Source organism: Mastigoproctus giganteus, chromosome 10, assembly GCF_048544385.1.
Source record: "Mastigoproctus giganteus isolate SK-2022 chromosome 10, ASM4854438v1, whole genome shotgun sequence".
In the NCBI taxonomy this organism is placed as follows: Eukaryota; Metazoa; Arthropoda; class Arachnida; order Uropygi; family Thelyphonidae; genus Mastigoproctus; species Mastigoproctus giganteus.
Genome location: NC_143584.1, coordinates 110,450,833 through 110,466,438, shown reverse-complemented (window position 1 = coordinate 110,466,438; position 15,606 = coordinate 110,450,833). Strand labels below are relative to the sequence as shown.

Here is a 15,606-nt window from a genome sequence, read left to right as displayed (position 1 = left end):
CAGATCCAGCTGGTCGAGATGCTGAGGCTTTTGCAATTACTAATGACCTCGCGCAGATTGTTGATTTACCTACCAGAATATTGGACAATACTAACCATACAGCCAACATGCTTGATCTTTTTCTCACAAACAAGCCTTCTAAGTACATGGTCAAGGTGAGTGGTCCCTTAGGCACTTCAGATCACAATTTGGTGATCATATCTTCTCCAATGGAGTCTTTATCTCATGGCTATTCCAAAACTTCATGTCGTTTGGCATTACAAGAATGCAAAAATGGGATGCATTTTTGCATTACAAGAATGCAAAAATGCAAGATTTCTTTTCCTTGGTGGGATTACTGTTTCAAAACTCCTGATGTCAAAGTTTGCTCAGGTCCTATCAGTGAAATTATTCTTGTAGGAATGGAATCCTTTATTCCACACTCCACTTTAAATCTTGTCCTTTATCTGAACCTTGGTTTTCCAATAAATGTGCTAAGGCTGTTCAAGAGAAGAATGTTGCATATTGTAATTGGCTTGTTTTCAATTCTTCAATTTGATTTTCTGCCTACACCAAAGCTTGCAACAATTGTAAAGCAGTTATTGATCAGTCCAAACTAGATTTTAAACAGGCTAAGAGTAGAAAACTTTCTTCTTGCCCTAATGGTAGCCGAGCATTCTGGTTTCTTGCTAAAGCTATTGGAATCAACTTTTTCCCATCTCTGCTTCTACCTCTGTCAAAACCAGATGGTTCTATTGTCACTTCAGCCAAGGATAAAGCTGACCTGCTAGAATCCCATTTTTTCCCAACTCCTGTATCTTGGTAAAACACCTCCCACCATTTCCATCACGCTCTCACACCGTGTTATATAAGTACCGTGTTATACTGTATAAATCAGCAAGTCTGTTGTGTTGTCAAATTCAGAATTGGAGCTCAAAAAAATTGAATAAGACCAGGAGGAGATAAATGAGTTTTAAAACAGAAAACTTCAAATGTGACCTGGATATCTGTTTCATGTAATAATTCTTCAGCCTAAAACACTGCACATCAAACTGAGCTTTGTGGAGTCATTCAGCTGGGAAATTTCAACTACCCACCACACCATGCAGACCTTGTCCTCTCTGACTATCACTTGTTTGGGATGCTGTAAAAAACACCTGGAAGGTCAAAGATTTTGAAGCATGCAAAAGTTCAATGAAATTTACTGGTAAAAGTACTTTGCCATAACGGCATTTGTATTATTGCTCGCTCTGTAAACAACAGTGGGTGTTATCGGTCTGGAGTAGCAGTTGAATGTCATGGGAGCTTGAAACCCTCCTGCAGTGGAGGGGGGTACGCTGACCTTTTTTCTTTAGAATCACTAACTGAATTAACTAATTGAAACACGAACAGTCATATTGGAAGTTCTGGCGTCATAAAAATGTTTGTAACATAGCTTTACATGTAAACTTTTCGAAGTTGTCGCGCTTCTCGTGTGGGCTTCCTTTACCTTTGCCTTTTTATTTTTCTTAATAAACAATTTATCCACTAGTCCACCAGTGATTCTAAAGAAAAAAGGTCAGGTTACCCCTCCACTTCGGGAGGGTTTCAATCTCCCATGTGATTCAATTTCTACTCCTGACCAATAACACCCACTGTATGTTTAATGAGTGAGCAACAATACATATGCTGTTATGGCAAAGTACTTTTACCGATAAATTTATAGAACTTTTGCATGCTTCTCGTGTGGGCTTTCTTTACCTTCACCGGCTATTGTTAGACCACACTTGGAATACTGTGTTCAAGTATGGAGACCGCGACTAAAAAAAAAAAAAAAAAGACATCAAGCTTCTTTAAAGGGTCCAGAGTCGGGTAACTTGCCTGGTGAGATTGGCAATAGGTTAGGAAATAGGTTAATGAGGAAAGACTTCAAATATGTGGGTTACACAGCTTGGAAACTAGGCACCTTAGAGGCGACTTGATTGAAGTGTTTAAGGCTCTGAGAGGCAATAGTAAAATGAATCAGGATGAAATTTTCATGATTATAAATGATTCTAGAACTAGGGAGCCATAATTTCAAGTTACAGGGGAGAGATGTTTAGACTGGATTGCAGGAAGTTTTATTTTAGCCAGCAAGTTATAAGTTATCTATGTGGGTGGTAGAGGCTGACAGTTTGAGGAAATTAAAAGGTATCCAGCTGGAGGGAAATGCATAGGTTTTCTATTTCCTTTTCTCTTATTATTTATTTATTTATTTAATTTTTGACTGGTGCAGCATAAGCTGCATACTTCCTTGAACCATATGGCCATTACTGATACTAATCTGCAGCAACGTTCAGATATGCTGTAGCACTGATGGTGCCCTCCAGTGGGAACAGGGTCCCAAAGGTGCCCTGATCATGACCCAGACCATTATATCCATTCCAGTGGCTCATGGTTTACGCCATATGTAGTAAACCTTTTCATTGGTGCTGAAAAGCATAAATAGTGACTCACTGGACCACATTATTTGCCTCCAGTCATCCTGTATCCATCCTTTGTATTCCTGTCACTAACACAACCATATTGTCTTATTGGTGTCTGAAATCAGAGGATTCTATGAACGTATCCTATCTCTGGGATAGAATTTAACCCCGGGGGCTCACTTCTGGTGAGCATGGGCTTGGCACACCCAGGGTCCTGAGCTGGATATAATCATTCTTCTCTTTCTTGGTGATTCCCTTCTAATTTTGACTCTCTCTCTCTCAGGGTAACTTGGAAAATTTTTTTTTTTTTTCTGGTGCAGCATAAGCCTCAGGCTTCCTTGCACCATATGGGTATTAATAATAATAATATGTGCATGGAGGTTTTCCTAGCATGTTACCATTTCTTAAAGACTCAAATGATACTAGTCTTTGAATGCTTGAGAAGTAGCACCTGTTAAACTTGCACTGACAATCATAATTTTTGGATGTCCATGAAATCTTGTCATCTCCAATTACTGGTGAACTAATTTGGGCACTATTTAGGTTATGTGGCTTCTTCGGTTTACATTTTTCTGCATAGATCCAAACATCCACAGTCCTAATAAAGTGGCTAAGCAATGTATATTGCTTTGTGTAGGTCACCTCATAAAGAGAAAATATATCCTCGATGTTAAGTAAACTAAACACCGAGAAGAAATCTTACTCAGTTAGGTCACCATGGATATACCATTTCCAAACGGTGGAACTTACAGAACTGGAATTTCTCTCACTCTAATGCTTTCTCTGTCCATAACTTATTTTCTCTAGCACCCTTTCCACCAGCCACACATCCTTTCTAAAATGAGGTTTTCAGACTTTTATGTGATTGTAACTTTGCATTATACAATGAAATAACAAAAACTATGTACAAATTTTCAAGAAGATTCTACCTGCATTTCTTGTTTTTTCTTTATGAATTTGGGGTGCTGATTCTGAATATGACATTTTTTGCATAGAATCAACGGTTTGCCCAGAAATGAAAGAGGGGGTAAATAAATATGCAATAATATATCAGATTTATTAAGAGCATTTAACTTCTGTGCAAAATAGAGCATTAATCTACTGCTGAAGTGCCTTGTGGCTTTTCCCTGTAAAGAAGGCTACTTACTGGTGGGTGAATTTTTTTTTCTTCTACTTCTTAATCAGGTTTCATTTTTATGTATGATGTACTTTCATTTCATTATGCAGATCCTATTTTATTTTTTTCTAAAGTTTTATAATTTCAGCTTGTGTTAGCTTTCAGTTTTCAAAGAAGACATTTTAGAGTTTTGCAATTATTTTCCAGCTACCTGACTTCAATACTTAAATGATAAATTTAATGAGCCTAGCTAATGTAGATGGATGAAATTACAGGATAGATCCTCTAATGAAAAGTTCAGAGCATTTTTTCCCTTTAGTTCATAAAGGGAAAAAAGGGGTTGGAGGATACCAACTAATGTTAATATATTTATCTCTTAAATTTTTAATAAAAGTGAAGTGTATAATTTGCTTTACTGTGAACTAAATAACTGTTTTATTTATATTTACAGTTTTTAAGGAAAGAAATAAAACTACTTTAATTTCAGCAGAACTAATGTTTTAGGATGAAAAGTTATTTTAAGTTGAAACTTATATGATTCAAACTTTCGAGTATTTTAAATATCTCCTAAATTATCTTTGTTTATTATTCTTGACAGGTGTGCCACAGTTAATTCGCTATTTGAATCCTGCAAAAATAGTTCCTTTATTCCTGTGGATGATATTATGTCCCAACAGGGGAAGCCACTGCCAGTTTGGCTTAACACAGTCATACTACTAACCTTTCTGGTAGTTTTCCGTTCTCTTGGCTATCTAGTACTGAGATACATTCGTAAACCAAAGTAATAATTTGCTGTTCCACATGGAACAAATTATGTAATTACAATTTCACGTTCCACTATGGAAGTTCTTTTATCCCACATTCCACAGAAGGCAGGCAAAGAGAGCAGAAATTTTTCCCCCAAAGGAATGTTCCAGAAGAGACTATGGGCATTCAAGAGCTGCTGCATACTTTGTTTTCAGTGAGATGGTTCTGCCATTGTGAAGTAGTGTAATTGGATACAATTCACTTTGACATCACGAGTGTATGATGCATAATCCTGTTCAGAGGATGTCGTGTGGATCAGATTCGTGGAGGCATCTCCACTAGTCTAGTGAGGATCGGATACTCCTCCACAGGATACAACTCTATGTACTCACTAAGTGAGTAAATTATAGTGTTCTGGATTACAGAACTCTCGTCACTTATTGTCCATGTGGATGTTTCTATGTACAAACTAGTAACTATATAGTTATGTGTTGGTGCCAAATATGAGCACACATTGACACTGAATTCTGCCATGATGCATTTTGAAATGGCATATAACACCATTTTATTTTCTTATTTTAGTCTCCCAAACATCAAACAAACAACATATAGTGACTTATGTTTTCTGAAACAAACTGGAACATATTTGTAGTTATGCAGTAAATCTTTGCTCAACTTGTTAATGGAGTATCATTACAGCTATAATTATTTAAAATCTTAACCTGCTTATGTTTCAGGAAACATTAAATATGTGCTGCACAACAATATGTATGATCAGTGACATTTGTTATACAAATGTCACTGAGTTAACTGTGGCTGTTCAGAGTTTATGTATTTATATATTTCTGAATTGTAATCGCATATAATTTATATGACAGGAACTGGACAATGATAAACTTTTTTTGTTTCACCCACTCCCCAAAAGAATCACCAATTTTCAATATTAGAAAATTTTTTAGTCTTTCATTAGTAATAGTAGTTCCTACTTTTAGAATGGAAAAATGTTTGTAAACCATAACAGTGGAATAGTTTTATATATTTTAAAAAGGTCACTCCTCATGAAGGAAGAGCTTGGCAGTTTGTTCTTGTTGTAATATGAGAAATTTTGTTCTTAGGTTAGATACTCAACTTTGATATCATGCTGCTATTTTAATACTCTAAAATAATTGCTGTTGTGTAAATTAACAAAGTATATTAAGTGGAGTTTCAGAGGGAAAAAAAACAAACTATTGAAAAGTATTTTAAAAAATTAGTTCCTATTTAAAATCATTTATCTGTTAATGTGCCACATATAAAGAGGCACTCTTTACATTGAATTATGCCACAGTCTGTAATATCTGTATATCAATATTACAGGTTGAATCCAATCAAAAAAAAAAAAAAAAGATCAAATTTAATTGATATTGATTTTTGACAGTTGTTTCAAGATTTCACACCATGCTTCTTAATGCTATTTGTTTAAAACTATATAAAGATTATATAATGTTTTTTACATAATAGTGCTAAGAAAATTGCCACAGTTTTATAAATAGAAAAGCAGTGGCTTTACAAAAATGTTTAATCGTTCATGCTATTTAAAGTTATATTATTTCAGCTTAATAACACAATGTGTTACTTGTGAATTTTTTTCAATATTTTGAGGTAAAAAAAAGCAGTGGTAGGCATAACAATTTGAGCAACTTTATTTGAATTCTTAAACTATAGAGCTTATAGTTAATTTTAAAATATCATCCTGTCAAATTCTTATGTGGCTAGGTTTTTCAAAAAAAAAAAAGCAACTCTTACAGGAGAAACCCTGAATGATCTGTTCAATAATAACAAAATTAAAAATATATAAACCCTAAGGCAATTTACACAATGCACATTGGATGTTGTTGTTGGGTTTTAGGTAAATCGGTGACTTAGACCATGTTGTGCCATTGGGGTATCATGTTTGTTTGAGTGTGCGTTCATAGGCCAATTTGCATGTTGTGCAGGCCAAGAAACCCATGGGGAAAAATTCTACTTCCTCTGCCTGAGATCAGCCAACTATTGGAGATAATTAGCCCCAATTGAAGAAGCCTTTAGAAATTCCTCCACTCTATGATGGGGCCCAAACACAGACAGTGGCAAAACTATCACTGTTAAGACAGGGAGTGATGACTGGTTGGTATTCTAGCAGGTGACCCAGAATTTATAGTTTCACTTCTGAACACATACCTCTCCACACAAGCAGCTAGTTGTTTCACCACTAAACTATCAGAGGACACTCTTTAGATGAACACTGAAATTAATCACCACCACCACTGAACGGGAAGTGAAAGGCGAATTCACATTTGAACTTGTCATTAATAGTAAATCAGACAGTTCACTTTAACATGGCACCAAGTTAGATAGTATGTGCTGGGGTTCATATTATCTGTGAATATTTAATGAGTACAGGATAATTGTTTTAAATTATGAAAATGTCTGCTAAGGGAATGGGTTACAGAAGACCAAGATGTATAAAACCCAACCCAACTTCAAAGCTGAAGAACTCTTTATAAAAATGACAACATTAATTCAAAACAAAATAGTGTAATGAGGAAATCTCTTTCTGTCAGATTAATAATACAAATTGTCCTGAGATACCACAATATAGGCAACAGTTCTGGCACTCTCAAGTCGTATTTATAGTGTCCAAATATACCATTTTCATATGAGAAGCAGCTAGACTTTTATTATTCAAATGGTGAAGAGTATGTTCCCCCTCACTGTTTATAAACTTGCCAAAATTATAGTACAAAATCCACTGAAGTTCAACAAGTGATGTTTACATGTGAAAACTGCATTCAATAGTGATTACTTGCCAAAAGTGAACAAAAGTAGAGCATCACTCTACTCCTTTAATCATTCATCCTTGATGCCTACTTTTGCTGAATTCTTTATATAATTCAGTTTCCTTTCATTCATCCAAAGTGTATTGTGTAAATTGACTTTTAGGTACATTCATAGTATGCAATTTAATTGTTAAATAATGTATCTAACAATATCTATGTATAAACATGTATCATGTTTATACATAGCCAACTACTAAGTAAATTACAAAATGAGGCTATTGCCCCAGAGTTATACTTTGCAACTGGGTTGTTACCATTGCAACACCAGGGTGTTGCAACGGTGAATAGCCGATAAACTCTAAAACAATGCCATCCACTGAGAATAAGTAATAGTAGTCTTCTCTATTAGAGAAACATTACTTATTCAAGGTAGTGCAATACCATGAAAACTTGTGAAGGCATTCAAAATATGAGATATACAGTGGACTCCCGCTAATCCGAACACGTTTCGGTCGGCGGAGAGGAAATTTTTTAATTCACAAAATATACGTTTTTTGTATTTTTCAGTTAAATTTAAATGGCATTAATGGTACAAAAGCATTTAGAATTCCACAAAACAATTGTATTTTATTGTAGTACTGAACTAATACAAAATTAATAAATCAGTGTTTGACATGGCCTATTAAAATTACAGATCTATACTTACACACCAAAACAGGAACAAAAGTCATTTTTCAGAAGTAACAAACTCTGTTAGTTTCTTTTGACGTAACGATGAAAATCGGCTAGATGATGCTATGTTTCGCCACAGCTTCATAAACATGTAGTCTGCCGGTGTAGCGCTGGGATGTTGTTCTAAGTAGCGTAAAGCGAGGTCAAGGGCCGCTGTCGCGTCTGTGTGCGACACAAGTTGTTCCGCAGAAACACCGGGCTCGTCATCACTCCCGTCATCATTCTGCTTGGAGTCTTCTTGGTCCTCATGATGTCCTCATCCGACAGGTTTTCATGACCTATTCCATCCGCTGCAATCCACTCATTAACGTCAGATTCTATTGCTTCCTCGCACCCGGGAATTTCCTGTACGAGCTGAATTAATTGTTCTATGTCATTGTTTTCGTCAGAGCTATCGACAAAGCTGAGAGAGGGCCATAATTTCTTCCATGATCTTTGTATGGACTGCTCGGTTACACCCTCCCATGACTCAGCAACCCAATATACAACATCTTTTAAGTTCACTTGTTTCATTTTCTCATGTAAAGAAAGTGAATTGGTGTTATCTTCTATCAAGGACCTAAGATATTTCTTTTTTTTTTGAAATTTTATTTTGAATATTCAAAAGTATAAAATTTAGTAATGCTGAAAGTACTGGTATCTATCTAAACTTATGATTATTCAAATAAATTATTAAAACGCAGTATTACCTCTCACTCTCCTCTGACACTCACTACATATCTGTACCATTTCATCTTCCTTTTCTTTCTGAAACTTCAAAGTCTGTTCACTGTGCTTAGATTTTTTTTTTTTCACTTTGGTTAATTGATTTATTTCTAATTCATCATTCAACATATTCATTTTTTCAAAATGTTTCATAGTGATCTTGCTTTCTTCTGTAGATTTAACTGACTCTTCAGAATCAAAAAGACCAACAAAAGGCTTTTCACTGCCTACACTTTTACTTATTTGATTATTGCTTGCTTTCTCTGAGCCTTCTACTTTTTCAATGTTTTCAGTACTTTTCAATTTATTTAGTGATAACTCATCATCAGATCCTTCAGAATCTGAAAGATCACTGGAAGATGAAGAATGAAGATGTTTTTTCTGTTTCCCTGGTAATGATATTATCCTTGATTTCTTTTAACTGTGCTTCATTCTTTCTGTTGCTAAAGGAGATTTCATCTTCATCACCTTTAAAATCAAAAGTATATCAATATTAGATTCTTCAATATCAAATGGAGTAGTGACACCTCTCTCTAATTCTGAGGCTTTCATTTTCATCTCCAACTGTGCTAATTTATCACTAGAGTGATCAGATTCTTCAGAATCAAACAGATCTCTTGAAACTACTCTTCTTATCATTGATTCTGAATTAGATGCTTTAACATATTTCTTCTCTTTACAGTTTCAGGAATTTTCACTCTGTGCTTTCTTTGAAATTTTGCTCTCCATTTAACACCAAACGCTTGCGACTCTCAGATACTTTATGGCTTAATCTCGCTGGAAAGTACAATCACGGTATGGCCAAAGTACTAAAAACCTTTCTGTATGCAAGCTTGATAGACTGTAACACCCCCTGGTCCATGGGCTGTAATAACGGTGTTACATTAGGCGGTAAAAAAGCTGCCTTTATATCCCCTGATGTCAACTCGGAAACATCTGGGTGGGACGGCGCATTGTCTATGAGGAGAATGGCACGAGGTGGCAAATCATTTTCATTGCTGAAACTTTCACTGCTGGGACAAATTGATTATGAAACCACTCAATGAAAAGCTGTCTGTTCATCCAAGCTTTTTTTTGACTTTTATAATGAACTGGAAGATTGTTAATGTTCATATTTTTAAAAGCTCTCGGCTTCACTGATTTACCGATCATCATCAAAGGTAGCTTGTGATTTCCTGAAGCATTACTACAAGCTATCAACGTCACTCGCTCCTTATTCATTTTAAAACCTGGGGCACGCATTTCTTGTTGAGATACTAGACTTTTTGTGGGCAAAGCCTTAAAATTTAAACTTGTCTCATCAGCGTTATATATCTGCTGAGGTGAATAATGTGATACCAAATCAGCGAACTCACCCAAATATTTCTCTGCTGCAGCATGATCAGCTGATAATTGCTCCCCAGTGATCGTTAGCTGGCGAATCCCATGGCGCTTCTTCCAGCGATCAAACCAACCGGTACTCGCACTAAATGATTCATCACCTTTCATTAGTTTGTTGAGATGAATGGCCTTTTCTCTAACAAGAGGTTCACTTAGGGGTGTTCCCCTTCCTCTTTCCCGAGTGAACCACGTGAATAAGGCTTCATCAAGCTTGTCAAACGTTGAGGGCCTTACTGTTTATCGATTTTTCTGAAGTAGAGGTACAAAACTGCTCGATTTTTGCGCGGTTTTTTTTCCAGTCAGTTACTGTGGCCTTGCCCACTCCAAACTCTATTGCTAATTTCGTTGCACTTTCCCCCTTGTCCAGCCTTTTCAAAACTTCCAGCTTATCTTTCAAAGTACACGTTGTGTGTTTCCGTTTCGTGGCCATTGTGGCAGCAGACTAAACTAAACTATAAAATGTAATGTAGAGCGAAGATATTAACATTCACGTTTAATGCACAATGTCGCGTGCAATTAGTCATACCGTGGAGGGGGGTTTGCTTCCGGTGTGTTACGCTCGCGTACAAACGTTAGTAGGCTTATTATACATTCATTCCTTAATAAACCAGACCTGTTTCACTGCTTGCTTCTGCATTATTGCAGTTATTCGGGTAATCCGAACAGGGCTCGGTCCCAATTAGTTCGGACTAGCGGGAGTCTAGTGTACTTAAATGATGCCAATTTTATAACTACTTAGTAGTTGGCTACATATAAACATGATGCAACAGCACAAACCTATACACTGATTAACTTCTTCATAACCTGAGGCTATTGCCCTAAACAAATTATGTAATTGAGAGAGATGGTTTATGCATGGGTATGGCACTTCCATCATTTTTACTACCCAGGTAGTATGAATGCATTGTTTATTTTTATCATCTCATATTGTGAACACCTTCACAATGAGTTGCCTAGGTATTGCACTACTTCAAATAAGTAACACTTCTCTGCGTAAACAACCTCTTTCATGCTCTTAGACATTCAGTCAAGAAATATTTTTAAATTATGTAATTGTTAAATTTTTTCTGCTTCATTCTTCTTCCATTATCTGAAACAATATAGTGAAGTAAAAAATACAGAAAAATGACCACGGCTATTTACACTTGTTATGCCAGCCAAAACTTCTGCTTCACTGGACAATCATCACCACTCAGTTCTTTAATTTGGGTGAAAAAATAAAAATCAGCATAGTGCAAGATCGGTTGAATGTTCCAAAACAGTTACAGTCTGTTTAGAAAGGTATTCGGAAACACTGTCATGAAATAGTTTCTAATTTTTCCTTGCCAACAAGTTAGGTCTCTTCCTTATGACTTCATCTATACAGCCTTATTAACAGTGTGAGCTCCTGGTAGAGAAATTTGCAATGAATTATGCCTCTATGTCAAAAATAATAATTCTAGTATAACTTTGACAAATATAAAGATAATCTGATTTTTTTTCTTCCTGGGAAGCTTCCATCCTGAGGATTGACATTTTGTCTGTAGGTTATAAAGATAACACCACATTTCGTCTTGTGTCTTTATTGTTTAAAAATCCTTGATCACAAATTCCAACCAGTTCTTCTGAAAGTTCAGCTCTTTCCATATGATTTTCCTTTAAAACATGAATAAAGAAGTTGTATAATCTTTTCATGTTTAAAAGATCTCATATGATGGCTTGGCTACCATTATATGATATTCCAACTTATATCTGATCAATCTGAATAATGCTTCTAATGTGGGAGATAAGCTTGTCATTTGTTGAGCATGATGACCTCTTGTGTATTTCAGTCACATGAAGATGTTTCCAAAGCATTAACACTACCTTTCTTTGTACATTGTCGTCTTGCCTCCTTGGCCTAATTGAACATCCCTCCACAATAAGGAATCACTGCAGGAAGGGTAGCTAGTTGGTAGCCATCACTAATTTTAATTTTGGAATTTACATGTAAAATTATACAATAGTGTATTTTTAGCTTCTGATTTACTAAGATAATTAAAATAGTGACAAAAATTTGTTTAGTAGTTGAGTTTTGGTCTTTACATTTAATTTCAAATTTGAATAGCATTGCATTCTTATCTAAAAAACGATCTAATAAATTATGAAGTTGAGTCACACATTTATAAAATATTTTTTATGGTAAAGAACTACTGTCTATAAAGTTCTATTCAAAGAAGGACGAATAAACTTAATGCCTAATTGCTCATAGAAAAAATAATGATACCAAATAGGATAAATTAGAAATAAATGCTGTCACTTTATACTCTAGAATAAGCACATGTCCAGAGGAATTCACCATTGTGATATTTATAAGAAAAAGTTATGCTTGATGGACAGATGACAAGCAAAGTCATTTGCTGGAACACTAATCAGTCTTTGGCAAGTGAACATTGCATTTTAGGTTGGAAGAAATTCATTTATTAATATATGATTATTTGTAATGTTCTTTTTTAAAAAAAAGTGTAGTGTGAATGAAATAGCCAGTGTCAAAGTGAAATTCCATATATCCTGATCACTTACCAACTGATGAATAAGGTATTTTCTTTTGCTAGCTGTGGTTCATAATACTATTTAAAACAATAAAGAAATATGGAATTAACAACAAAAAGTATAAATTTAGTTGTACAGGACCCCATGAAAGTGTAAGAATAGATAGTGATATGTTTAAGTGTAGTCACAATAGGCACTCACCTAGGGGGTGCCCCTAGAGCTCAAACATTTTTATCAAAACATCACTACAGTAAAGAGAAGGGGGTGGGGAACAATACAGAGGCAAACTGTCGTGCTATTTTCAAAATGAAGTGTCCAAAGAGATTTCTGTTTTTTCAAGAGAGGGGACAAAACAAATAATGTATTGAGGTATTTCCTGGGCTCCATTAACTGGAGAGACAAGGATAAGCTGCTCGATATGAATTCATTATGGAAGCTACCAATACATTTGTTCCAGTGCAGAAGTTTCATAAAGAAAGATGCCAGAGAGGTTAAGTGTTTAATTGCGCTAAAAAAGAAAGCATGGAATAGTATAGTTACAGATTATTACAGGATACTGATTTATATGAGTACTATAAGTGTATATGTAACAAAACCATTGATGTGATAAGACAGGTGAAAGTTAATTATGAGAAATCACTATCAAAGAGAGCTAAAAATGGAGACAAAGAGATCTTTTTATCTGTGAATCAGATAGGTCCCTTACTTGATCAAACTGTAAAAGTCATAGAAAACCCAGTGGTAGAAGAGTTTAATAGGTATTTTGCAATAATCTTGACAGTTGAAAGACCATTTCAACCATGAGGGTTCAGTAATATATCCATCTTGGAGAAGAGTATATGGGGGAACTACTGAAGCTGAACAAAAGCAAGGCTCCTGGAGTGAATGGTATACATCCTGTTATATTAAAAACACTGCACATGAGTGCACCATCTAATTGAGAGATCACCATTAGCCTCTAGGGAGGTCTCCCCAATCCACAAAGAAGGTGCAAAAGACATGATGGGCAACTAAAGACCGATGAGTTTGACTCCAATAGTGGGTAAGATTATGGGGTCTCTGATTAAGGATACAATATAGGACCGCCTTGATGGCATCCTTAATGGATCACATCATGGGTTTGTGAAGGGGAAGTCTTGCCTGACCAATCTAGTTAATTATTATGACTAACTAAAACATTTGGATGCAAGAAATAACTTTGACATTATTTACCTTTACTTCAGTAAAGCCTATGGTTTCCCCATGAAAGGCTATCATATAAACCGGAACAAAATGAGATTAATGACAAGATCCTTCATTAGATCAGGGGTTGGCTAAAAGATAGAAGTCATAACCAGACATATCACAGGATGGATCAGTATAGCAAGTGCAGTCCCTTCTGTTTCTTAATTACATTGATAAGAGAGATGGAAGGTAGGAAGGGTGATCAATAACCAGAAGCAGGTCATTTTGCTTCAAAATGAATTAGATTGGTTGTGAAAATGGCAATTGAATTTTAATGCTCCTAGTGAGAAGAAATCCAGGAACTACTTATGGGAGGAGATAGAATTGAAAGTGGTCCAGGATGAAAAAGACTTAATGGTTACGATTCAGTCAGACACAAAATTTTCCATGCAGTGTAAACTAGTGGCTAGGAAGGCACATGGTGTCTTGTCTACAATACACAGGACCTTCACAAGTAGGGAAAAGGATGCCATTGTCTTTTTGAGATCAGGAAGCCACACCTGAAGATAGACAGGACTTCCAGAAAGAATAGAGGACAACTGGTGGGGGGTGATAATTAATGTCCATATGAAGAATGACTTAGAAAGTGTGGACTACAAAGCTTGGGGTGCAACAGAAGAATGGATGTCATAGATCATTGGAGTGAACTGCCTGCAACAGTGGTCAAGGTCAATAGTCCGATAAAGTTTGATGCAGAAATGGAGAGGCATATTTTGGCAACAGAAAAGATAAAAGATATGAATGATGGACTTTTTTTTTTTTGGCACATGCAGAAAAATCTCATTTTCTTGCATCATTTAACCATTATAACATAACACTAAGACAAATTAAATGTCTATCTGTCACACCCTTAGAAAAGTCATTGGTCATCACAGCAAGAAAGTAATTTAAGAAATATTTTATAATTAAATATTGAAGTGGACAGCTGCATATTATTCTAAGTATAAACAATTCAGGATGATGTAACAAAAATTGCTTAGTCAAAACTTGCATACATATTTTAAATTTAGTTATATTCAAAATGTTACATCTTTTTGTAATTGCATGAGAATGGAGGCAATGAAGCATTAATCTAAAGTACAATTTTATATACAAAAACAAGGTTCTGAAATGCATCCCACCCATTTATATTAGAGCTGCCCCTCAATTTAATTTGTTATTTTTGAGGTCATTTAAAAAACCCAACTAAATATTATGAATCTAAATAATAATATTTTATTATTTAAACATTAATTTCATCTGTATATAGCATATATTTTATTATATATTAGCAACTAATGTCTGTATAAGGTTCCAGAATAGCAACCCCTCCCTCCTCAGGAAAAAACTCATATATTTCTCATTTATTTCTTAAATTTTAAATACCAAAATTTTGTAGCACTAGGGGACCCAAAATTCCACAATGTCTTAGGGCCCTCTCGCCCATCTGATCTAAACATGCCAATGAGGATAGGATGCATTTATTTTTGCATATACCTAAATCTGGATCTGAACATTACTGCTGTACTTTTATAAGCATTATGCTATTCTCTTTGTATCTTCCATATTGTATAGTTATTGCTTTCAGTAATGAAGTAGTACAATTATCATTGCTAGAAACAAACCCACTAGGTTTAAATAAAAATCTTATATTCATTGCTGCCACTGCAAAGATATCAATATATTAGGCCAAAGGTTGCTTCACTCTGGTAATCATATTCAGAAAATAAGGAAAGGGCTGAAATTTTTTTTTTTTTTTTTTTTTTGTTAGTTGTTGGCGCATCAGCTTCTATGGCCATATTGCACCTCACTGTGATCCAAGCCCGAGGTGGGAATTGAACCCACGACCTTTGGGTTGCCAGGCAGGCACTTTACCTACCTGGCTATCCTGGTCGGCTCAGATTTTGTTAATTAGAAGACTTCATTTAGCTTCTTTGTAATATGCAGAAATGTGCATTTATATATCTTCACTTACCACAAATCCCAAAGT

The 15,606-nt window shown here is 35.4% G+C and overlaps 1 protein-coding gene across 1 annotated transcript in view; it reads left to right on the top strand.

Moving 5' to 3' along the window:
* Positions 1–4,356, top strand: part of LOC150079220 (uncharacterized) — a 309,701-nt gene extending 305,345 nt beyond the window's left edge. The window contains exon 15 of the mRNA XM_090382453.1: positions 4,139–4,356. Coding sequence (XP_090238579.1) covers positions 4,139–4,325 — 187 coding nt within the window. The 3' untranslated portion in view covers positions 4,326–4,356. The remainder of the gene's footprint in view (positions 1–4,138) is intronic.
* The last annotated feature ends 11,250 nt before the right edge of the window (positions 4,357–15,606 follow it).